We start from the raw sequence: 25966 nt of genomic DNA, 5'->3' as shown, positions 1-25966 counted from the left end.
AAAATTTGTCTCAATGTGCTGCCTAATCCCGAGGATGCTTCACAGAACTAATTACCATGCGTATTTTGATCACATACCGAGTCATTTAGAGGGGAGGAGATATTTGCCCATTGGGAATAAAGACTGCACCAATCTGACATTCATTTCTCAGCAGTGGAGGGCAGGAATTTGTGTAAAGATATTTCACATAAACCATTTGACAGAGGCCACACAGGTGGGTGTTACTGCAGAATACAGCTGCTAGCTGCTTCCAAGTTTCCAGTCTTTATGTTTAGCTAAGCTAACCGTCTGCAAACTCAGAATGTTGAACTATTCCATTAAGATTGAGCCTAACATCTTCAGCTTTTTACATATAATATCTTACTTTACTCTGCAGCCATCAAGAAACTGTTGCATCTCTTTTCCTTCCAGCACAGCTAAAGACCATTTAACGTGGCTCATGCTGCACGGCAGTGTAGCAAAAGCCATCTCTCCAAAGCTCCGACACCATATGGACTCTGCTCACACTAGACATGACAGTCTTGCCAGGGCTTGCAACTTCTCCTGCAGAGAGTGGGCATTGGCAGCATTGAATCAGGGCCCACTGAGGCAGAAAGGCCGTTTATGTGAAGTCCACTGAAAAAAATAAAAGAAAAACATCATCGCATCTGTCAGACAGATGAAGCTGTACGAGATGCTCTAAATAGCATCCAACCCTAACACTTGCACACAAACACAGGGTGATGTATGTAACAGTGTGACACATGCAGAGACACACTCTCCTTCGAGACCAAGTGAATACATCACCTCTTGGTGATGCCACATCATCTTCCATTACAAGGTTTCTGTCCAATTAAGGAACGCATCTCTGCATGTGGGAGTTTGAGTGCCCGTGGGGAGGAGAGAGGACAACATTTGGACATGTTCTCCACAGATAGCTGTTTTTAGAGTGTCTGAGACTTATTCAGTTGTACTAATGAGGGCTGGGACTTGTAGCATCACCAAAGGCATCAGTTGGAGAGGACTTTCATGGCCACTTTGATATCTGTATTGTCATGGGGCCAGATGATGGTCTCAGTTCAGTTGTAGAAATGTAAACGTTTCCCACAATTTAAAAAAAAAAAAAAAATGGATCAATGCATTTACTTTCGCTGGTGTCTCATGTTATCTTTAATGGATCCTGAAACCTAATCTCTCCTCGGGTCTTATTGCTGCTATGAGGCACTAGCTGAGAAGATGCTAACAGAGACACGCTGAGCCAAAAAGACTTTTATACACATACAGGTCAGACAATGGACATCTTAAGCATTTTAGTAGACTTAAGAGGAATCTTGAGGTGTTGAGGATGTGCATTATGCTTTGGGCATGCATGAGTCTCTTCACATCAATATGACCTAAGGGTGCTTTTAACATTCATCTTGTGAAATATTTTCTTTCTGCTCCAACACAGCAAAACCTTGTCAGGCTGCGCTCTCGCTCAATCCATCATCAACATTGCTAAAGCAGGAATAAAGGCCAAGCTTCACTTACTCCTTTTCATCTTTTAATAGCTTTTGCGTTCAATAATTCCACACAGTTTAGAGTCATTCTAGTATTATAATGGAACTCATTAATTACCTGAAAGTGATTTTTTTTTTTCCCTGTTGTAGGTGGATGTACTGAAAGCAGATATGGAGAGCGCAGAGTGGAAGATTTTGGAGAATTTGGTCCTGGAAGGAGTTCTGGACTCGGTGGGTCAGCTGTTGCTGGAGCTTCACCTGCACTGGGCGGGCTTCGAGGTGGGCGGCGATGACCCGTCTGTGGTGCGGTACTGGTTCAGCCTGCTCAAGGAGCTCCAACGCGCCAACTTCCGCCTCTTCCATGTCCACAGCGACCCCGCCAAACCTCACCTCTTTCTTCATAAGAACATCCTCAACGCCAGCAGTGCTTACACCCTGAGCTGGGTGAACACACGGTGGAAGCCTTGAGGGGCTGTTATCTTGGCTGGAACGGCCTCTGAATGGAAATGCACAAGTTTGTGAAACATGGAGTTTTAAGCCCGAGCACAAATTCTTGTTAGAGCACAGCTGTTCCCAACAGCTCTTATCTGGCCTGACCTTTCAGCAAAGCTAAAATCTCGTCTCCTCCTGCTCTTCCTCCTCTAGCCTGTAATGACCTCAGCCGCGTAGAAGGGCAGAGTAATTGCCTCCAGAGGCTCTCTGTGTTCTACCTCATAGTGGCCGTGTTGCTGGCTGCAGGTCAGCCTCCGAGTCACAGTCACCCTCTGTCATCGTGGCTCTATCTGCGCTTGGCCGCCAGCCAAATATTAGACAACCTTTCCAGATTACAACAGGTCTGCGCCCGCCCAGAGACCACAGCCAAGCAGACCATGAATTAAAGGAACTGGATACACGATGCTGAAGGGGGTGGGGTGGATGAACGATCCTGCCTCGTTGTCAGTAAGCGGGTATTTGTGGGAGGCCATCGGAGCTGCTTACACAGATAGACAAAGAGTATGAGCAGAGGAATGTGGGTAATAGAGGTGCAGAGATGGGATCTGCTCTGGAGGCGGAACAAGATGACTGCAGACAAGACGATCAGACACTTCCCTGCTGTTGAACCCTGATATGACTGTACCTAGAACACAAAACGCCACAATTATGGGAAAAACGTCAACAGCAGAGTCTGTGTGGGAGAGTGCATGAGGAAAAAGAAAATAGTTTCTTGGGCTGTAATAGAAAACAATTGAGATCCACACAAAGGAGCTTTTTGTATAACTCTCACTTCTCTTTCTCCTTCACTCTTTCTCTGGTGCTCAATTGGCTTTACTCCATTATCTCTGCCGCAGCAGAACTTCATCAACCAAAGTTAAAAGAAGAATCCACATTCAGACATTACTCAATGAATGTCATTTGCCAAATCTTTTGATGCAGTTTAATAAGGAAACAAAGGACTGTCTGCTGCTCGTGATTTCGTGTCGAATAAAAACACTTTTTCCAAGGAAACAATAAACTTACAGAATGTTTATTTCCACAAAGGGGATGGTCACACAATTGAAAATGACGAATTTCTACCAAGAACTGCATTGGAATACACAGGACACTGGAGATTAAAACAAAAAAAAAAACAAAAAAACATTTACTATAAAAAAGGTACCCCTGTAAATACACCTTTTGCAGTAGAAACAATTTTTAAAAGTATGCTTGTGTTCATCTTTGTACAGACAATAAAGGAGTACATATTTTGAGTTCTCAAGACGGGATACAAAAATACTCTCTTACAATAAGACTGGATACCAGCCCTGTGGCTTTCGCTCTTCAGTGATCCTCTTCAGTTCTGTCCATTACCCAGAAGCCCCCTCCCCAAACCGACAAACACGCACACTCTAGTCCCAGAGTTTGATTTGTCCGTCCCAACCGCAGGTGATGACCTTGGAGGTTTCGTGCGGATGCCACAAGGCGCTGATGCACACCTTGTCGTGAGCCTTAATCCTGTGGTAAAGCTTGGTGGTCTTCCAGTCCCAGATGTTCAGCTTTCCATCTGCATCTCCTGACACCACATAGCTGGTAGAAAGGAGGAGGTCCAGGGAAAGAGAAAAAATAAAACAGAGAGAGGGGGAGGTAGAGGATGGAAAGATTAGCACTTTGCTAAAAATGGCTTCAGTCTCCACTTCACCTGCCAAAAGGTGGGAGTCTGATCTTTTTTGGTATCTTAGTCCAGCCAGGAGTTGCAGTGTTGCTATGGATACTGAGAGGAAGTTAGGGCACCTGCTAACAGACGTGGGTGGTGGTGGGTGGGGAGAAGGGAGAAAACAGGTCTTAATGGGTGTTTTGGCTGAAATTAGAGTGCTGGACTGTCCTAGTTAGCTCTCACTGCCGAGCTTAGACGCATGCTTTTCCACAGCTCTTCGTCAGCTGGAGGCATTTTAAAGGAGAGGAGTCTTAATAATGCCGTCTCTTTCACCCCATTTTCACCCTGATCTGCAGCCACATACATTATCTGGATAACAAACGATCTGATCTAGCCTTTGTCTTAACATTGTATCGTTAATAATCTGAGGCGGCAACAGATCAGCTCCAGACTCCGTTAAAAAATCACAGAGGTTTGTGAGTTCTTGAGTTAGGGAACTTTCTGTGAAACACTGTCTACGACAAGTTCTTAATCATGTGTCCCCTTTAGCAAATTCAGCAAATATAATACTTTCAGTTATCCCTTCCTTTGTATGAAAATATTGTGTCAGTTTGTCCCAGCACATTGCAATTGAGGCTTCTCTGTGACCAGATAAATTATATGCCTTGTTAAGAGCAGATCAGCTGCACAGACGAGTACATTGCACACCATCGCAGTTTGTTTGTTTTTTTTTTGTAATGAGCCATTTTCACCTCCAATGCCTTCAGTTTTCATAGAGTTCTGTCAAACAACTCATCTTTTTGAGCTTTCAAGACAAAGAGAAGATGTATAATCAGTCATTAGAGGCGTGTCTCTTTCAGCCTTCTGGCTCGCTCTTTAGTTTATGTTTATGTTAGCTAAAAACAATTATCTGTATGTTGTGTACGGATGCCAGCATGTTGTACAGACTGTGTTTACACCTACCTAAGATCCGAACACAACACGAGCCAGACTGTGGTCAAGCAGATCTGATGCATTTGCACCACACACTAACGTGTTTTTCCTTATCCGGACAGCATGCCTGGATACCCGCTGCATTTTAACACCAGGAGTAAATTGGGGTCACTGTGTCTCGAACCTGTTTCACCACTTTGTTTTTCATTTACTAAAATAAAGTGATTCTTTGTTTTTTAAGAGTTCAAACCTTGAAGGGGCAGAACGCTGCTTTGTTTGTGCCGGTTTATTATTCTCGCTTATTTTTTTCCTGCCTAATTGCTCAAACCACCGTGAGCTGGAATGAGCTACAAATGATGAAACTCAATAAATGGAAATGATGTGCCCAAGAAACATGAGCCCAGTCGGCCAGATGGTGGCACTGCAATTATGGCCCAAAAATGACATTTTGAAAAGACCACACATGTTTTTTGAACAAGATTGGTGAAAAAGCATGGCCACCTCTAAACCCAGTGGACAGAATTTCACCAATTCAGGTGAGCATGCTCGACATGGCTTTAAGCAATTCTGACTAAAGTCACTTTAGACATTCTGTTTTATAATTTCCTTTCATCGAGACGGTTCCAACACTTATCACAAAAACTGCTAACTCAGTGTTACTTCCTCTGACATACTTACCAGTAAAAACAGATTAACTATTCCAAACAACTGATCAGCTGTGATAACCTCAGCTCATGTTGCTCTTTATCAGAAACTGGAGGAACAAGGTAAAGACTTACCTCATGTCTGGGGAGAAGTCCACTTGGCAAGCATAACCAGCCACCATGTGGCCTTTGAAGACTTTCTTCTTGTTCAGTCTGAAGCGGTTTTGAGCTCCGAAGATCAGAATCTGGTTGTCCATAGATTGGCACGCTAGCCATTTACCTGCCGACAGAAACGAGCACAGAGCATGAAGCTAACAGCTAATCTGTGGCACTGCCATGTATTTAAATACTGCTGTAGTAAAAAAAGGAAAAAAAAAACACTAAGAAAAGAAAAGAAAGATTTGATTCAAGGTAAAACAAGTAGGACAGTTTTCGCTCACAGTAATAATTTCAAAGATTGTCACAACACGTTTAAAAGTGCCTGTCATGTTGTTAGTTTGTCTCGTTAGTGCGATTCTGTTCACACAAATGTTTAACAAGCAGCCACTTGTATTTCAGATGTGGTATCATGATGCTAGCAGGCAGTGTAACAACTCCGATATCACAGGACATCAAGTAGAGTCAAATATTTTTCACAACAGGTACATGGTAATTGGAGGAAATATGCCTCAAGGACGAAAGTCAAACAAAACTCAAAAATGTGGAAATTTGAGATCGAGTGGGCGACACTGCGAAAAGGCCACAAACTCGTCATTCCGCCGCCATTAAAGTGAAAAGACTGGGGCAATTTAGAGGAAAATGAAAAGAGGTTTTTCATCAGTGACTGCTCAGCTGAGATCTACTTTACGGAGCGTTTCAGCCGCAGCCTCAAAGTCACTACACGGTGATAAGAGGCAGTGCTTCAGTGTCAAAGCATTACACGACTCAGCGCACTTCTTGAAAGGAAACATGATGGAAATTATTAATGTGGTATGAGAAAGAGATCTAGTGTTGTGCGTCTGTGTGTGTGTGTCCTCCTCTGACATCCTCCCTCACAAAACATAACCGAAAAAGACACGACTGTCCACAAATGTCAAATGCGATAGGTGCACGAGAATGAAAACAACTTGGCCAATTTCACCAGTGCACTCCTTCCTTCAGATGGCAAGAGGCAGGGGGGGAGGGGGGAAACGAGGAGAGAGCCTGTGGATGCAGTGCCAAGGGGGGCTGGGTGCCATTTAGGCGTGAGAGAAAACTGTATGGTCTCCCACAGAGAACACATTCATTATTCACACGCTGAGGAGAAACAAACCATGGTGGGACAAATAGGAACGCTGCCAGAAAGGAAGGAAGAGAGCGGGGAGAGGACATGAAAGGGAGAAATCAAAGTAGGCAGAGAGGGGAGGAACAGATGAGGAGAGATGAGCGGAGTTTGACGGCAGTGGAGGCTGATGGAGAGCAACGGGGAACTCCTGATTCAGACCATTTGGTAGTTCTGGTGTCACTTTAAGGTGGAGGCAGGAGCGCAGCCCTTCAGTCTGACTAAAATAAAGTCAGACCAGCTGGGTTTTTATAAGTAGCTTCTCTCTCACTCCTCGCTGACATGTCATTAATTGAAACTGCTGGCTGCTGTGCACGCTACAGTTCACTGCTTCACAACATTGCGCATTAAGGAGACATTTGTAGTTTTAACAGAGTTAATTGAGTCTTTTGCGACAGTTGGCGTACCCAGAGAAAACAAACAAAGGCTTGGAAATGCATCAGGCTTTGTACAGCCAATATCTATACACATCAAACACTTACTTAGATGAACTGAACCTGCCTTTTTATTCTTCTGAGCAATGACCAGCACTGCAAGGTATGAATCAACTTCAATCTGCCAATATGTGCTTTTGCTCCCCAGAGTCCTCTGTACTGTGCGCGCCTGTGAGTGTTTTGCCATGATTTGACTACTCACCGTTGGGAGAGAGCGTCACAGCTGGCATGGAGTGCATGCTGGGCTCGGCGATGTACTTGAAGTCCACAGGGATGTCCCTGAAAAAGACACAAAGCGCTGTGAGCGTACTTGAGGATGGGTTAAAGACAAGATGAGAGAGCGACCTGCGCAGCCACAAAGCCGCAGTTTGTTTACCGTTACAGCTGCCGTCTCAAACATGCTTGTTACTGAAGAGGAAAGCGCGCTGGTGAAAATCCAGGCAGGATCACCATTACAGCTACAGTATGTAAATAACTCCACGCAATCTGAAGGGAGTTTTGATGCTGCGCCGCCAACTGTACCGGCACACAATCATTTATTAATCCCTTCTTCACTCTTTCACCCTGCCTCTGTTCTACGCTATGCCTCTCTGCTTTGCGAGAGATCGGAAACTTGGCTATTTGATCGTAAGTGGTCTAAGGAAGATCATTCAGACCTACGGTGCTGTGTGTGTATGTGCGTGCCAGGATAACTTGTTTTCTGCGTGTATTTCTTGCTGCAAACTGAGTATAACTAATGCGTCTTTTTTGCTTTTACTCTCTGTGTGTGTTTGCATAAAGTGAAGGGCTGAGGAGTACTAGCCCTGCTCTCATCTCGCCATCTGCTTACACTAAAGCCATGTCTCTTTCTACGATGAGTAACAGCTGGAGCAAAGCGATTCCACCGCGTTTGCGGCTCACACACGAGACCAAAAATGGGCTTTGAAGAGCTGACGGCGAGAGTTAGGCAAGAGATGCAAACCCTTGTATACATGAAACACTGTCATGTCTGCAGAAAAGCCAAGCTAACAAAGCCATCAGATCTCTCGCTCTGAGCTCCAGAAATAACCAGTCGCGTCGGCCGGAGCGCGATGGGAGAGGAAGAAAGGAAAACACATGACAAACAATCTGCACGCCGGGGATGTTTCATGAATTATAGATGATTGATTGTTGTTTATGGCATTTCATTCAAAACAGCATGTTTGTATATTTTATGTGTGAACTTTAGTTTGTCAGTCATAGCGTCAGCGGGGAGGTTTAAGTTAAGTTTTCTAATCAGCCCGCAGGAAAAATGTCACGACGGAAAAAAAGGAAGTCAATGATTGTCCCTTAGTGAGACGGAAATGAAACAGACCGTCTTTGTTTGTTATTTGGAACTAATGTGAAAAGAGGATTTCTGAAAACATAATTACTATTGACAGAAGAGAAAATGAACTTTTCTTTTTCCCCTTTTCAAATGATTGCCACGGTTCTGCTTTGGTATATTCATTACTGATGGGAAAATATTTACATCGTGTTGAATTTGGCTTGGCAGGGGGCTTTTCGAAAAGGTCAGGACTGTGATTGAAGTCAGTCTGGAAAAACTGCTAGAAAATGAGCCTCCATGCTGGAAGCAAACGAGCACTTGGGTCACACAGCAGTTTACTTTTCATGGCGTGAGATTCAATCATGTCGTCCACTTTTTTTTTCATCTTTCTCCATCATTTCTATTCCGTCAATCCATCATCATCCCCGATGTCGCCCTCTGAGCGATGTCTTCATGATCGAGAGCTAATTCTCCTTGTTGGCACAGTGCGGCGCATTCTATATTGATTGTAATCCTTCCCCAATGCACAAACCAACTCTCCGCTCCCCAGTGATAAACCTCTGCCACAGATAAAGAAGTCTGCCCAGAAAACGTGTATGTGAGTGAAAACCAGGACAGAATATGAATTATGAGCAGGCATTTGCACCGAGCTGTGAACGACTTGAGGATTTGCTGCCTCGTGGTCTTTTCTCATCATCCAGCATTCCTTTTTAAACTTCAGATTAAAAAGCTCTTTTTCCAGAGTCCTTTTTGTTTAACCACAGACAGCAGTTATCAACTTACAAACTGCGCTGCACGTGTAGCATAGACACACGCACGTATACAACGTCCCCATAGTCCAGCATGGACATACAGGTGGCAGCAGCAAGTCTCCTCAAAGTAAAAGCAAGACATTCATACTCGTACTGACATACAGACTCAATCTCAGAGACCTGAAACATGGTGGTAGACGAGAGATTCAGTGGCTCAGATTCTGCATGTTGTTTTGTCAGCATTCAGGGTTCCCTGACAATCCCTGCCAGCCTCCACTTCTATTCTGGAGATACGAGACTGTTCCGGTAAATTCAGCCTAATGCTGCTATGTAGCAGCAGCTCACAAGGGGGGTTTAGCTAGAGCCGAGAGCCAGGTGGTATCCGTGGGAGAAAGGGACAGTAAAGCCACTCTTTGGCCCAACATACCATTTGCCCATTCGCTCCCACGCTGCTCTAAAAAAGCTCCTGGGAGACCCCCCCCCTCCCGAACAAGCGCACCGAGTAGACCCTTGAGATCGAGTTCTTCTGCTTCATGTTGTTCTGCCCACGTTTCATTCTGTCCTTCAACTCTGACTTAAAGAGTGTGTGAAAATCCAAACATTTCTTCACGAGTTAATCCCCATCTCTCATTCTCGAGACAAAAAAACGAGAACATCTGACAAGGGGAAAGAAAAAAAAAGAAACACACAAATGGTCGTCCTTGAATAAAAAGCACCCCTTCCAAGCCTCCACAGGAAGCTTCCTTTATCTGCTGGTCTTTAAATATTTATCATCTTTGAGCAGCAAATACCAGAGTTTGTTTATCACCACAGGACCCCCGGACAATTTGCGAGCGGCTCTTGGGGGGTTCCTCTTGATTGGCCATTGAGCACAGACAGAGACTGCAGTTGTTAATAACACATGTGCAGAGATTTTAAAAAGGAAATTCGTCTTAAACTTTGTCTGACCTTTCCGTCATCCCAGCACATCTGCCTTCCCATAATTTAATTTGCGTAATCATTTCAGGAATGCTTATTTATTAAACTATACAATTGGCAGAAGGGCCCAGGCTCACAGGGGTTGTCGCTGGAGCATTGTCAATGTACAATATTAGCTCGGGGGAGAAAAAAAAAAAAAAAAAAGACACTCCCACTGTAACAGATGCATGTAAAGCAGGGAAACCGTGGCAGAGGCTATGACTCAGAGCAGATTAGCAGCGCAGCTGGGTGAGCTTTGTCCAAGATAGGGGTCGTCTGGAGGTTTGTTGCGGTCTACTCCTCTTATCAACAATTAATGAAAGGAGCAGCGAGCGGTGCAGCGCAGCACATGACACAATGATGATGCATTGTTTGTTTTTTAAATGTTCTTTTCCAAGGCTTAGACGGAGCTTAGACAAAACAGAGGAACCTGACGATGCGTCTCAATGAGGTTGTATCACAGCAAAGTGTCCCCTGTGATCTCGCTACCACATCGACTGCACGTCAATGACACTGTGTCCTCTCGGCTATGACTATTGATTGATTGTTGTTTTGTTTTTTGTTTTTTTTTTGGATGAGTTTCGTCAAGTGTTGTGCCTTTCTCAGAGGTACAACACCAAAAAACCCCCCCACACACAATCAAATGTATAAAACCGCATTAGTGCTTTAGGCCGTCGTCGGCACTCACCACTCCCACACTCGAAGACTCTTATCGTCCGATGTGCTGACAAAGCGCCGATTCTCATCGACAAAGGTGATGGTGTTGACAGCTCCCAGGTGACGGTCGTATTCCTGAACCACCTCACCTGTCCTGATGTCCCACTGACAGGGAGACAAAGAGAGAGAGGAGGTAAACACACTCTTCTACAACAAGTCAAATCACAATAAAGTGGATAACAACAATGGATTCACAAAATCTCACCAAACTGCTGAGCAAATACATCCTTTCTTACTGTCAGCTCCTTCACAGAATATGCATAAAGAGAAACTCTTATGGGGAGGCTGAGAATAGTTTTAAACTCTGTTAAAGCAGTAAAATGACTTAACTGTGGCGGTGTAATGATAGCGATTAGCTACCTAACAGGCCTTAGTCTCGAACATTACTTTTTCTTTTTGGAAAGACAACCACGTAGATCCGGCCCCGAGGCAACAAATGAATAGGACACACTTCTGTCCAAACAGATTTCTACATCTAATTCTATTTATGCCGGGTTTTTGTTTTAATCTTAGCCTTCGGCTGCACACAAGAGCAGCCATCTGTTCTCCAAACCCAGAAGAGAGAGACATGATTTAATATTAACTCTGATTATTGTGCCAGATATTTTGATAATGACTGCTGTTCATCTGGACTATTAGGGGACAAACTTTGTGCCCGTTACGTCGACATCTCGATGTGTTTTAATTAACTCTCTGAACCCCACATCCCAAAACGACACCATTTATCATCAGTGGGAACTGCAAACATGGAAGTTATCAGCGGGTTTTCTGACACTCCTTGAACTAATCACGTGGTGCTAAGGCTTCCTTCAGGAAAAATAACCAAATCTGAGATTAAAACAGTGGCATTTCCTCATTTAAAATGCCACAAAAAACCCAATTCTAGAGTTATTTGTTCTGAAAACAGTTTACTTGATTGCACAATATCAGAGTTATGGATTTCCTACTTTCATCACAGATTATTCTCTCCTCTTTGCATCTCCTCCACCCTAACACCTCCCATGATTAATGACTTGCTCTAGTCCTGTCAGCCGCTGAAACCTCTAGCCACGCAGACAAAAATACACATGCTATTGATGGAAGATGAAATGAGAGTGTATTTCATGCTCCTGTGGGCACAGGGGGTGTACACAGAAACTCTTGTGTGAATCTGCTTGGTCACCTGGGAAATACACATGAAGTGATGGTGGGAGCTGAATGCGGCACATCGGCGACTTTACCTGAACAATCTTCTTATCTGACATCCCAGCCACAAAGAGGTTCTGTTTGTCCTCGTCTGGGTTGAATTTGACGCAGTATGGTACCTTTCTGTTGGTGAAGCGGGAGATGCATTGGCCTGTGGAGAGAGAGAGAGAGAGAGAGAGAGAGAGAGAGAGAGAGAGAGAGAGAGAGAGAGAGAGAGAGAGAGAGAGAGAGAGAGAGAGAGAGAGAGAGTCAAAGCTCCAGAATAACCCACAGTGGCATTTCAGAACGCTGCGCTCAAGTTGTTTATAATTTAAGAACAGACTGCAACTTTCAATGCTGCGTGCTCTGTCCCCCGCAGGTAGCGACAGCTCAGCCTGAACACAGAAAACTCTGTTCCTTTGTACTCATTCAGCAGCGCTGAATCACCACAGGAATGATGCTACCACTAGTGCTCGAGCTGAGGGAACAGGAAACTGCCAACACCGAGAGGCCCTTCAGATAAGAATGAGGGCTTTTCACTGACATAATATCTGGATTACATCCAGTGTGGAACGGCAACAGGGACAAATCTGGAATAACGTGCTAAAATCTGACGCATCAGAAAGAAACTGAACTCTTTTACTAAACAAACACATGACAGCTGATAGGAACAGTAAGGCAACTGTGTGAGTGTGTCGTAAAGCAACTGTGAGACTTAAGTTTTTGGATGATGTGGCTTCAAATGGCATCCTGCTTAACAAAAAGAGGGGGGATTTAACTCTTTTCTGCCCTCTGCTGGCCTGGTATTCTTGAGCTGAGAGGGGTGGAAAGACGCCATTTTTGGGTCTATTTGGAGACTAATGCTGAAGAGACCTCTATGTCAAGGAAATACTGGATTCTTACAAACACAAATATCAATTAACCTGCAGATTATTGTTAGGAAAGAGTGGAAAAAAATGCCCATCTTGAGGTCTTTTTTTGCGTGGTTTGTCCAACCAACAGCCCGCACTCGGAAAATTCAGTTTATTAAACACACTAAAGACAAAGAAAACCAGAAAATCCACAAATCTGAGACGATGAAACCAGAGAATGTTCGCTTGAAAGTGATTTACATGATTAATCAATTATCAAACTGGAGGAAAGCAGGCATGCAACTAAGCAGTCTGTGTGAAAGGCGAGTGAGTGATGTCCTCGACCTTCCAGAAACACGCTTGCATTCAGGCGATTACAGAAGGAAGCTGAGGTCTGCACCGCCAGTCATTACATCATTCAATTATCTGACGGCGTGCAAGATCAAGGTTATATTAGACTGCATGTACAGTATGTTAAAATGCTGAGACGTGAGGCATTCATATGGAGTACATCTCCCTCGATGCAGTCATTTTGAAGAAGCAGAAGTGAGTGTGTGAACAATGGAGAAGAGTGTGTTGCCATCGGAGAGGCAGGGCCTACCTGTCTCAGAGTCCCAGAGTTTGAGGTAGCGGTCATAGGCGGCGCTGAGGAACTGGGTCCCGGTGTTATTGAAGCAAATGTCTCGCACCGCTTTGCTGTGACCTAGCATACGCAGAGGAAATTTACACACATATTACGCAACTATAAATACATGCTAGAAGAATTCACTCAAATGTTCCCCGGCCCTGTTACTGAGTCTCCCCCCAGCGAAACTTCCTCTGACACCCAATTCATTTGAGCAAATCTGGTTAAAGGAAATAAGGGACGCTGAGGAAGAAACACGATGTGGGCTGTGGGAGACGAGGGAAATGGAATCTTTAAATGAGCTTGCAGAGCGGAGAGGAGGAGAAAGAGGAAAAAAAAATGACATGCTCCATCTGTCTTTTCAACTCTTCTCCACCTTCTCTTATTCTCTCCCTAATCCCGATCCGTGCCACCCTTTGGCTCTTTCTCGAAGTGTAGGTGAAGTCCCTGTGGGCTCAGACAACGCGGACGCCTCCCTCGTTAAAACTGGCTTTTATCAGGGCCACACTGTTTCCACGGCGATAACAGAGCCCACCGAGGCTCGGCGCCTCGCCTGCTCGCTTGCTCTAACCCGACTTGCTGGTACACCAATGACAACGCTGCAGAAAGCATTTGTGTACGTGTGTGTGGAGAGGAAAACCATAGATGCATAAACTACTGAAAGTTGGGCACACGGCACCAAAATCACGCTTTGTCACAGACCACATCCACACATGAAATACACACAATGACATGCACGCTCATTCATGCACATCCTCCATGTGAATATATTCTTGACTGCTCTTTCTGGCTTGATAATTCTGACAAGCTACAAGTGCTGACAAGTGAGTGTGCAGTTACCTATCACAGCATACAGTCTGATTTCAGATAATGTGCGACATTAAGCAAATAATTTCGGAAGAGGGAAAAAACAGTGAAGAAAGTGCAAACAAACACATAGGAAAACAAAGAAATAATCAAAAATTTAACACATCACAGAAGAAGAAAGAATAAAGAAAGACTCATTTATTATGCTGCTGTGGGAAAAAAAAAGTATGAGACAGCAGATGATGGAGGTGAGAGCACAGCGGCAACAACAACAAGGTGGAAATCTAATATGCTCTCCACAACATGGCCGCATATTTCAAACCCTCTGATGGAAAAAAAATAACGAACATCATCATCTGCACCTCAGCCTCAGTCACTCTCCGTCAGTTTATTCACTCTGAAACTGTGTTCTCCCCTCCCGTGCGCCACCTCCTCTCCATGCCTTGTGCCCTCCCGTGCCCCTCGCTCCCCGGGCTGCTGCATTATGCATATTCTGTGAAGGAGCTGACAAGCAGAACCGCGGCCGCAAACAATCTCTATTCAGACAGCGTGCTGTCTCTGGGAAGAGTGACCTACACGCCATCAGCCCACACCACCCCCAGATCCCGTCGATTAAAAAATAAATAAGTAAACTTTCTGTCAACAGCGGACGTGCTATTAGTGTTCCAGTAACGCTGACTTCACAGTTTGTCCCACTTTGTATCTCTCAAAACGCTGCGTGCACTTCAGACCTCGGGCATATTTAACGTCAGCACGCCTGCTGACGAGCTGTTGTGGTTTATGAAGTGTTATACTTTGGTGGTGTCATTTCTTAATATTCTGTTACCGTATTATTCTGTCAGTGTCATACTGTGACTTATTTGTTTAACACAGCGAAATTTAAGATCTCTTACCAATAAATGTCCTTATGCATCTCCTCTCGCTGTACACTTCCCATAGCTGTGGAGAGAAGGAGACAAAACCACAAGTGAGCCCCAGCACTACATTAAATTAAGGCAGGAGGAAACAAAATCAAATGAAAACCGAATTGGTGCGTTAACCTAAATATATTTTGTTTCGAGCTTTTGTAGCAGTATATCAGGTTGATTATAGGAAGCAAGCCTTGAATCTTCTCATTAGCAAGCATGGTAGCATGAAACCTTCAAACAGAATGTGTGCATGTGTTCATTCATAGGCTTCTGTGATGTATCTTTAAGGCACCGTGTTGTGATTATTTACCTTGATCTTACAGTCCATAGAGCAGGAGAGCAGTAGATGGCCAGAGCTGGGGAACAGTCGAATAGCACTGACACCCTGGAAAATACACAGAGAAGAGTATGGCATGAGAGAGGACGTGAGGCACCATCCCTAAGCTTGCTTTTGAAATAGTCAGGCTGTTGATATGAAAGCACTTCACAAGGGGAAACAGCTGAATCTCAATGCTAGCAGGGCGGAAAGACTGTGTGTGCAGACCGCGCTGCCTGTATCAGTCAAGGAAATTACGGCGCCTTTCAAGTTACCAAACTTTCTCCAACAAAACTTTGGTGACACCGTACGGGCCAGCCTCCCTCTATTATCTCACCATCAGCACTTCCACATGCTTATTATCTTTTCAAACCTCTTTGTATTTCAAATTAGACTCTGAAGGCAGTAACTTCCTGCACAAAGCGGATAGAAGCCAATTTAAAACTTGAGTGATTTCTCTCTCCCTGAAGCACATTGGCAGATCTAAGGCTTGAATCAGATCTTTCTTGGAATAACCCAGTGTTTGCCTTTATATCTGAATTATAAAGACGGTGTTTTAAATGAGACAGAATAATCTCGGATGTGTCAGGGACAAGCCACTCGTATACGACCGTGTTATCATTTTATTCAAAAGTACCCTGGAGGCTTTTACTGACTGCCTAAGAAATTCACACAAGGACTGCACAATGGAATTTTCTTTGCACACACAAACACTGCTCCTATTCTGTACACAACACTTCTATACTTGAACTTACCATCAGCAAAGCCAGCTGCAAGATTTCTTAACTCGTTCAAAGACATAAAAAATGATCTCCATCCCTTCCCACTGACCTTGGTGTGTCCAGACCAGACGTGAATCTGTTTCTTAGGCAGGTAACACTTGTCTGGAGCATCCGCAGAACGCAGGTTGATGCCCACATCCTGTGGGATGTGGAGGTAGGACCTGCCCTGGTAATCGTACATGTCTTTAACTGGGGGGAGAACAAAAGGAGACAAAATCTACTGTGAAATAAATCCTGCAGCATTTGGATACATGTTTTTTAAAGGAGAATGGACTGTCGCATACCCTTAAAGGGACAGTGGGCAAGAATTGGCCACCCGTCGAAGTTAAACAAATACAGGGCAAAGTATCCGCAGAGTAACCGTTAACTGGTGCTCACTATTCTCTATGCTGTAGCTACTGGTGGCCGTTAGCCAGTTAGCCTAGTTAGCCATACACCTAGTGGACATATTAGCTGACCAGAGTCCACCCTGACCAAGAGCTCAGAGAACAGGAAGGGATTTTTAGTGTTAACACTCTGGAAACGGAACCAGGCTCAGCAGCTCACAACAAATACGGTCAGATTGGGACCAAAGACAGCCTCCGAGACAAACAGAGACCAGTTTGATGACAAGGAAAACAGTACGGAGGTGATCAGCGACTCCAACAAGGACTGTGACTCTGGCATGGATGATGAAGACAGGTAAAGACAGACTATTGCCTATTGGGGTAGAAAGCAGTATTACAAGGCAGGGCGGGCCAGGGCTAGTTGGTTAGCACTAGATATCTTTGCAACACAACACACTGACATCTTTGACATAACATCAGAGCTGTTGCTTCTTCAAACTCTGTTGATAGTGTTAGTTCGTTTATGTTTTACATTAAAACAATGGCCATGTCTTACACATTATGCCTTTAACATATTTTTCAGAGGTTTCTTGTGGAATTAAATCCTTGACCAGCAAGGGGTACCTATTGCTCCAGAGGCAAGAGTCTACACAGTATCAAAACTGGACAAATGAACAAAAAGTCCTTAAAATACAGAAAATGGATCATCCATAATTCATCTGCAGAGGAAAACTGTGTGATACGATCAAACTAGAGTCACCTTTCAACCTCAGCTTTTAAGAATGATGGTTCAGTCTCAACAGGAATACTGTGTACACACTGATAAGCAAGTAACTCATTTCACTGAGTGTCATTTCAATGTATTGATTGGACAGGGCCACAGTACCATGGAGAATGGTCTTCTCTTCTGCCGGGGCGTCCTCCTCGTTCCTTCCCTTCTTCTGTCTCTTGGCTGTGATCTCATCCAGCTCCTTCTGCTCGTCCTGTAAAATAAATTCATTACAACCCGATAGCTGCAGAATAGATTTGTTCTGGGGTATAGCGCTGAAGAAAAAACTGTCCAAATGCCCTGGTGTAAAGGGGATTACTCAGGCCTACTCTTTTATTTTTGGTGGGTTGTGTGGGTGGGTGGGGTCACAAGGCCACTGCTAAGCAGCGTGTGCCCCACCATGTGTCTCATCTACAAAAGTGCAATATACCACCAGACTACAAACCTTTTATACAGAACATGTATCTACATGGTGCTCAAAAGGCCACAGCTGAGTACTGCAGGTGAGCTGTTATGCTGTACTGAAAATTGTGCATGCTCAGGCAATCAGTGACCGAAGCCCCTTATTATGGTTTTTATTACAAATACTGACAGCATGGAAATTGTGCTTTTAGAGGTGAAGTATTTGGATCTGCCTGACTACTGCATTACATAGTAAGTTGGTTAATTATGTGAAGAAGCAATTATGTCAAGCACTCACTCAGCATTTTGTCATATTATGTCTAACAAAGCATTACCTCTGACGGTTTGGCCACATCTTTCTCATCTGCATATTTCGCCCACGGTCCAAGGAAGTTGTCAATCTCTTCTGCATTTCCACCTTTGACCTTTTTCCTTTTCTCTGACTTCTTATGTCCGCTCTCAAACACAGTTAGCCCTGGAGGAAGAGCCCCTGGACCTTATTATTCTGAACTTCACACAACAGAAGGCATACTACATAAGTCTGATTCATACAGTCAGGTGCAGACAAACACACAAGAAACATGGTGTGAAAAATCATTACCTTTCTTTTTCTCAGCCTCATCCACTGCACCAATGTAGCTATTCGAGGACACCTGGTGTGTATCAACAGATGGATCCAAGGCATAACCTATTTGCAGAGAGGAGAGGGAGAGAGAGAGACAGAGAGAGAGAGAGAGAGAGAGAGAGAGAGAGAGAGAGAGAGAGAGAGAGAGAGAGAGAGAGAGAGATAATAAGGTCATTAAAATTCAAACAGGGTCAATATATTGACCGCATCATTTAAACCCAGCACAGAGGTCACAGACGAGCTTACCAAAGGTGGAGAAGGTCCTCCTTTGCTGTTCAAACATAAAGTCGTTGAGGTGAGCAGGTTCTGCGTAGCCGGATAACATGTTCCTGGGGGCAGCCATCTGCTGGCTTTTAAATGGGTTCACTGGCCCAAACTAAGAGGAAGCAATACAAAATCATCAATAAAAAACAAAATTTAAAAGCTACGTCCATTTCTGGTTAAACATCAGAAACAAACAGGAGTGTTGCCTGAATCTGAGAGTAGACTCCATCATACCCACTTACCCGGGATGTTTGAACTGCATATGGAGGCTTAGTTTAATGTTACATCAAACTCATAGATATTTATTCAACTTTGAATATTTTCATATTGAAGTGACTGAATTTTAAACGGAAATTAAGGAAGAAATAAAACAGAAAGCGGAAAAAATTTAAATGGATTTCCCAGAGCCCTATCGGAGCAGCCAAGCCACATAAACCACAAAACAAAAATAGAACTACATTCGAGGAGGTAAGAAACAAACTATGCAATAGTCATAAACAACTAAAGAGAGTGACATTAATAATGTAATTTATCATGCAACATTAACATTAGAGCTGGTGCATATGGAGATTTAAAATGTAGTAAATATCTCGGCAGTGAAAATAGGATTGCATAATTATTAATACAAAGGACATTTTTAACACTGTGATGATCAGTGGTAATGTGGGTATGATGGCCAAGCATTTCATATCAGCTAGAAGAATCATTATTGCTTTCTAACGCACTGAAAGATAACTTTTAGGCTGAATGCATACTGTATAATACAATTAACCAAATGTCGCTTGAAATCTACTCTGGTATTACAGTATCTATCATACTACATATTTGACCCAGCTCTTGATGACTTCCACTAATTCAAAAACTTACCTCTGGTGCAAACATAGTTTCATATGTCGGGTTATAACTGACTTCTTTCAATGAAGGATCCAAGTGTGTGCCAGTCTCAACAGACTCCTAAGAATGAAGACGTACAAATTAGTTAACGGACTCTCACTGATTAACTACCGATACAATGACAAATAGTTGTATGGTTTATCAGATATAAGATAAAACATAGTACCGAAGGCTAAGGAGACATTAAAAGGTTAGACATCCTCCTGCTCAACACTAAATGTTTCCCGCTAATCGCTCCCAGTTTGATTTGGGAGCGTTAACAATAGTTGACGCCACGTATTAAATAATCGCTTTTACAGAATTCCCAGTTATCTATTAAACCCGCACATCTTATTATTATATTTAAGCATAGTGCAATTAATTGTATCTCACGTAAAGAATCGGTTAGTTAGGTTATAATGTTAAGCTAACGTTAGCTAGCTTGATTAGCTTAACATTACCTTAACGGCGACCTCGGGAGCAGCATTGAGAACAGCCAAAGACATCGTTTGACCAGATGGCAAAGGTTTCAGGTGGGCTGTTGCGTCCGGGTTCATTGGCTCCACTTTCTCGACACTGGTATTGGATTCTGACTCGTTTTCTGAATCAGAATCGCTACCGTACGAAACGAGGGAAGCTATGGCAGCAGACATCTTGGATGTTGTGAATTTGCCGGAAGCAGAAGGGCGGTACTTCCGTTATGACAAACCAACAAATAATAATAAAAAAAAAATTAGACAAAAACTGAGAGAAAAAAAAGGTTATCAAGATAGATGTCGGAAACAAGTCAGTTTCAGTTTTTTTACAACTAATTTTTTACAATCTTGTGACAATTTGTAATCGACATATTATTACTATTATTATTATTGACTATTTATGTAAGACAATGACTCGGATATGAATCTATGAAAATAATCTTTGCACCTATTGCCATTGTCCGTTTTCCTTGAATTATATAGTAGCAAAAGTGTATAATTAACATCAAAGCAAGCGAAGATGAACACAATGTAAACTTTCGCTATTTTAGTTTGCATTGTAGTCAACGCGATATCATGAAATCATTGCACATGAGCTCGATTAATTGTGTAATAATATGATTATTATGTACAGTGGGTTTTGGAATAATCGGAGTCCTTCCTTAAAATCGATTGGACCAATGGACATGACGGGTTGAGGTAACTCGCCAGTTTGGCTTGCCATAGACCAGTGCCGCGAGCGCGCACGTTACCCGCGAACCTCCTAGGAGCGCAGCAGCAGTTGCATGGGCCGCTTTCTCGCGCCCCAACAATAGAGTGGTAAGTACCATTATCACAGATTATAACGGGGATACTTTCTTAGGAATAAACGTCATGTTACACCGCTGCTTTGGAAATTACATCTTTGTCGCATATGGGAGAAACTACTGGATTTCCTTTTGTTACGAAACCTGTTGTTTTGCTTCACCGGAGCACGTTTAACGGCAATTCCATCAACATCTACCCCGAAATCCCCTTTGGAAAAAGGTGCCTGGATTCTTCCCTGCCGCCGCCTCTTCCAGCAGGAGTACATTTGATAACAGAGACAGTACAATCATGGATCCGACCCGGGGATTTAAATTCTTGGACACGGTGGCATGCTCTGCTGCTCATTAAGGATGGCAAGAAAATAAGAGGGATTTTAATAAACATATCAGGTAATATTTTTAACATTATGCGGCGAAGTCTTTTTTAAAAGTTGAACTTTAAAATGAGACTTTTGTAACGTCACGTCAACGTTATTACATCTCAACACAGCAGCAACAAACTGCCTCAAAACCGAGTCACCATGTTGAACCGTTAACATTTTAGCCTTAAACTGGAGCTGCTTGACGTATAACGGGGCTTGGTAATTTAACACTGCCCGACCGTCACTGACTACCACATTAACCCAGTACGCAGGTGAAAAATGTGGCAGTGTTGACAACGTTAGGACTCCAAAGTGGTCAAAATCCCTAAAAGTACAATTAGTGTGTTTATATATGAAAAAAATAAACGACAAATTTGTAACGGGACTGCTTGAAAGGTGCAAAATGGCATAACTCCACATCTGCATGAGCTCGCATATTACTCAGTCCTGAGAATATCATGTTGGTGAGAAACCGGAGAGAAAACATTTGCAGTGCCCCACAAATGATCTATCATTATAGAAACATGCCACAAATCCTTTATTGAAAAACGTTTTTGTTTTTTGTTTTTTTATTCGTCATTTGGTTGGGGAGTTTCAGGTTGGTACAGTATGATTAGGCGGACCGCTGGCGTCTGCGCGACGTGATTTAATTTTCCCACTAAGAATGTATCGACTTGACTCAGAGAGGATAGGGGCTGGGGTCTATTCCAGCCAGCTTGGTTTGCAGTCATGGGGGATGGTAGCCTCCAGCCCAGTGAAAATCATGCTTTGTGAAATTCGAAACCTTCTTTGTACTGCTTCAAGTGCAGTCAGAAAAGTGGGCATGAGGAACAGTGCCGTTTTGTGAGTGTTGTGATCAGTTTTTGTATCCGGTGACAGCTTGGAGATTCGTTGCATTGCATGACACCAGCTCATGTGGTGCTGTGCGGTATATGGCTTACATTAAACTGACCAGATTTTCTACAGCCTGTCGATTTAAACCAAACATAGGGTAGTCTTGGGATGCTGCAGGAATCATGTTTGTCTACAGTGAAGCAAGCAGCATATTTCATGGGTATCCCCTCTGAATACAGTAGTAAAATAATAGCAGCCTGAAGTGGAAAGATCCATGTTTGGTGATGAATGAAACATCAGCTGCAGAGCCATTGATAAAAGTCCATGTATGCTGCTGTGCCTGCAGCTTTTGACAGTGGATTAGCGGGACCAGTTTGTGCCTCTGATGTATTAAAATTGCATTCAAATGTAATGGTAATATGCGAGAAACATGAACCGGAGATAAATGCGGTGTAAATGTAGTAGTGACAGCATTTGATGTATATGAGCGGAAGGATTTTACTTATTTGTTTACTTAATAATGAGGAAAAGAACTACTTTTCTCAGTTCAGATCAGATTTTTATTGTTGCACAAGAGGAAATTCTTTCTGTCTCAATATCATATCAATATAAACAGAATGGGCTAATTCTTAAAACTGAAATTAGCCACATAGCTCTTTACACTCAAACTGTCTGGACCATGATACAGTGAAACGCATCGAGAGGATATTCCTTAATTTAATTAGAAATCATTAGATTCTTAATGTCAATCAAGAACATTTTGATACTTGTAATCTGTACTGTGTAGACTGTCCACCAAGATTATTTCTGAGGAAATGTATGTGTGTGTAAAGCTTATTGTATATGAAAGAAGGTGGCTCCTCCAACAAAATATTCTGAGGGCCCTTGCAGCTGTTATATTTATCAGTCTGCAACAGTGGCATCCAGACTATCACATGACTGACATGAATGGAAGCTATAGGCTGAATTTCATAACAGCTCAGACATAAAACATTTGCCCTAATGGCTGAATTTAAAGATGCCCTCAAGACACAGTCCAGTGTCTTTCCCTAAAATGACACTAACAAAATCAGTGAAATTCACCCTCACTCTCCAATGACTGGATGTATGCTGAAGTGTGCCTGCTGTGGTCCTAAACCAGTGCTATTGTTTTGTTTGAGGGGTTACCTCCTGGCCTTTTGATATTAAATATAGTATTTTTGAGCTTGCAGAAAAACAGTAAACACAGTTGAAAAGTAGGATAGTTGAAGGGCCTATCCACATAACCTGCTCTTTGATACACAAGTCTATATAATAGCACTCGGTTTACCCGACAAATGGCCTCACCTACAGGTGCGTTCCCAGAATAGAACAGAACATATTGCCGTGGTTTTATTTGATACTGTTTGTGAACTCTTTGCTGCGAGGGATGACATTCCTGCACAGCTTGCAGTTCTCATGTTTTTCTCCGTGTTTCAGAGACCCTCGTGATAGAAGAGCTTTGGCATGTCTCCTGCGGGGGCTTTTGGACCTCTCTTATTTGTTGACATTGCTCTGATTCTCTGCCAGTCTCTGGCTTTCTCGTGCTCGCAAGAAGAATATCTCTCTTTCTGTAGCTCTCCTTTGTCTTTCTCCACAGAGGTGGAGAGGGGTGATGGTAGGACACGCAGAATAACACAGGGCATAATGAAAGAAAGAGAAAGAGAGAGGAGAGATGAGGGTGAAATGAATGATGGCTGCTTGGCATCAGGAGGAGGTAGGAAGAAGGTGGGCCAGGGATTTTGGGAAAGAGACAACATTTGTATGTGTGTGCAACGTGCAACGCCCCTTTACGTGCCACAGGCAGACCTCCTATCTCCCAGCTGTTAGGATGCTCCAGCAGCTCCGGCACACAGCAGCTATTGTTCTTCCTCTTGGCCGGGCCCACCCCCTCTATAATACTGCTTCTGTCCCTGGTCTGAACTGGCCTAACAGAGGGACACCAGGGCTCAGTTTGCCTGTCTGACTGGTGCTCCTTGTGTCTCAATGCTACTGCCTCCACCACCTCCGTCCCTGCTTTGTCCATATATCTGTCCATCCTTGGCTGTGACTTTTTGCTCTCTCTGACAGAGTTTACAACCACTGTTCTCTGTATTTCTTTCCCCTTTTCTTTTTTAACCCGCTTTTTCAATTCAGGATACTGCTCTCCTTTTTCTTGCATGTTCCATAACTCCTCTATACCTTTCCAGGGATAAGAGTTCAGGTAGAACTGTGACTTTTAAGAGCCTCAAACACTTTTTTTCTGTGATGATTGCAGAGCACCACGCCTTGAAAACCAATATTTGCCAACTGTATGTCCATATCATACAAAAAAGTGTCAAGTTATCTCTTCTACCTTTTACGTCTCCTCACTCTCCTTGTAGTGACTAATTTTATCCACCTAATAATTTCCCTCATCTGTCTTACAGTTGCCTTTCTGCCTCTTTCAGCCTCTCTGTTTCATTCTCTCACCGTCACCCAGGGAAACAGAGGGCGTTGACAGTTTTTCTCAGGATATTTTTGAAATAGTACCTGTCTGACTGTGTCTCTGCCAATGCCAACATGTGATAACACAAAAGCCCCATCTGAGCATAAAGCCACCCCTACTCAACTATAGGAACTGAGCCTCATTTTGCATCTCTTCTGTCGTTTGTTTGTTTGTTTTGTTGTTTTTTTTTTGTCCTCTCTCTCTGTCTCAATTTGAAAATACCAGCAGAGGTTGTTTTCAGTAATCCTCTTCTCTGTCACTTGCTTCATATTTTGTCTCCACATGTCTGCACAGGAGGTCCTTATTGTGACACAACACCTCTGCTGTCCACTAGTTAGACCACAGCTGCTGTGTTTGAATGCGTGCAAGCTTTCTGTCACTCACCACATCACTTTAGGCTCTGATGAGTTTAAGAAAGGATTTGTCTTGCCTTTATAATGTCCAGCCTGGCAGTAATGGCCAGCTTGGCCAGCAGAAAGGGTATGGTCATGTCTTCCAGCTTTAAAAATAATTGTATTTGTTTAGACTGGCATCTTTTGTGTCCTTACAGTCTAAATGTGACTTAGAGTCGATAACACACCGCCAAAACAGCAAACAGGAGAAAAACGTTGAACCATGCAATGTTGGCTTAAAGTAGTGTTAACGGACTCCTCTCTCCTCCTCCCCTGTTTTCTGCAAACTGAATTAAAAAGAAACCTCTTGACTCTGACTCTTCAGTCAGCAATAGCCAAGTATTTGGGAAATGGAGCACCATGGTGTCCTGTGACTGACCTAGATTATTCTCTCCGCTGAAAGCCAAAATGAGCTTCACAATGGGATAAACTATGGACTGCTGAAGCCACTCCCCTGGTGTCAAGTGTACATTTGGAAGGTAAACGTAGGCTGATACCTTTCTCAGCACAATGTAGCCTTGGTCTGCCCCAGGAGTGAATCGGAGACGGGGTTCTCCTCAGTAGCTGTTTGCTCAAGCACTGACAGCGGGCGTGTATCCCTGTATTTGTGTGTGTACATGCCTATGAGTAGGGTATTCTTAGTGATTATATTAGCAAAGCAACAACAATCTAATGTACCTGCCATTTTAGGTCACTGTTTTGTTCTGCCCTATGCATAATCAAGCTCTAAATGCTGCCAGTTGACTTTATTATCTCTCCAGCTGCACCCAGAGCATGCATATATTTGACTAGATTTGATTATGCAAAGTTTAATAAAACTCCATGCAACGCAACGTACAGTATATTCACTCCCTCTCTCTGAATATTTTTGTGCTCTTTCCCTTGATTTCTGTCTTCCTCGTTCAGTCTATTCTGTCGCTGATGACTTCTTATTGAGCTGGAACGGCCAATGCCCTGCTCATCATGGTGATGTGTGATGATTGATGGAGGCTGGAGAAATGGGAGGCGAGGCACATTTATCCCATCTACAGCTTGAATCCCTCGTGTCAAGACTCAGATGTCCATATTCAATTACAGACACGCTGCATTTTCATTAGAATTTTCAAAAGCACTCATTTTTCCTCTCAGTTCCTCTCCCTGCACTGGGAAGGGGTAGAAAGAGTATCAAGGAAGAGGTAGAGGGGCAACGACATACATATGTGGATTTCTTTTTCTTATCTAGCTCACTCCTATCATCTCTGTCATGTTTGTTTATCATGAACTATCTGAAAAGCTGAATATGTGATAAA

At 43.3% G+C, this 25966-nt stretch overlaps 3 protein-coding genes across 6 annotated transcripts in view; 2 read left to right on the top strand and 1 right to left on the bottom strand.

Moving 5' to 3' along the window:
- Nucleotides 1-2062, top strand: part of mettl24 (methyltransferase like 24) — a 34054-nt gene extending 31992 nt beyond the window's left edge. Inside the window, exon 5 of the mRNA XM_070986911.1 lies at nt 1629-2062. Within this exon, the coding sequence (XP_070843012.1) occupies nt 1629-1946 (318 nt within the window). The 3' untranslated portion in view covers nt 1947-2062. The remainder of the gene's footprint in view (nt 1-1628) is intronic.
- An 892-nt stretch (nt 2063-2954) lies between these two features.
- Nucleotides 2955-19990, bottom strand: cdc40 (cell division cycle 40 homolog (S. cerevisiae)). Its single transcript, XM_070986910.1, has 15 exons — nt 19784-19990; nt 19317-19403; nt 18432-18561; nt 18162-18248; nt 17896-18035; nt 17276-17372; nt 16113-16252; nt 15276-15350; nt 14951-14996; nt 13227-13328; nt 11831-11946; nt 10582-10715; nt 7102-7178; nt 5301-5445; nt 2955-3521 (listed from the first exon to the last, which is right to left on the bottom strand). Exons 1-15 carry the CDS (start codon nt 19973-19975, stop codon nt 3344-3346), a joined length of 1746 nt encoding a protein of 581 aa, XP_070843011.1. The 5' UTR covers nt 19976-19990; the 3' UTR covers nt 2955-3343.
- A 558-nt stretch (nt 19991-20548) lies between these two features.
- wasf1 (WASP family member 1) overlaps nt 20549-25966 on the top strand; it is a 53172-nt gene continuing 47754 nt past the window's right edge. For 2 of the 4 annotated variants that reach the window (XM_070986944.1, XM_070986942.1), the window contains exon 1: nt 20549-20994. The gene's annotated coding sequence lies outside the window, so the exon portion shown is untranslated. The remainder of the gene's footprint in view (nt 20995-25966) is intronic. The other 2 variants (XM_070986943.1, XM_070986945.1) reach the window with 2 other exon arrangements.

Source organism: Chaetodon trifascialis, chromosome 19 (genome assembly GCF_039877785.1).
Source record: "Chaetodon trifascialis isolate fChaTrf1 chromosome 19, fChaTrf1.hap1, whole genome shotgun sequence".
Taxonomy (NCBI): Eukaryota; Metazoa; Chordata; class Actinopteri; order Chaetodontiformes; family Chaetodontidae; genus Chaetodon; species Chaetodon trifascialis.
This window is presented reverse-complemented; position numbering and strand designations above follow the sequence as displayed.

Excerpts from the sequence above, each read along its gene's own strand:
- cdc40 (XM_070986910.1), bottom strand. The coding sequence starts at position 19,975 with ATGTCTGCTGCCATAGCTTCCCTCGTTTCGTACGGTAGCGATTCTGAT. Across the intron at positions 11,947-13,226 it reads ACTCTGGGACTCTGAGACAG|GCCAATGCATCTCCCGCTTC; the intron begins GTAGGCCCTGCC and ends CTCTCTCCACAG. Across the intron at positions 7,179-10,581 it reads AGTCTTCGAGTGTGGGAGTG|GGACATCCCTGTGGACTTCA; the intron begins GTGAGTGCCGAC and ends TGTCTTTTTCAG.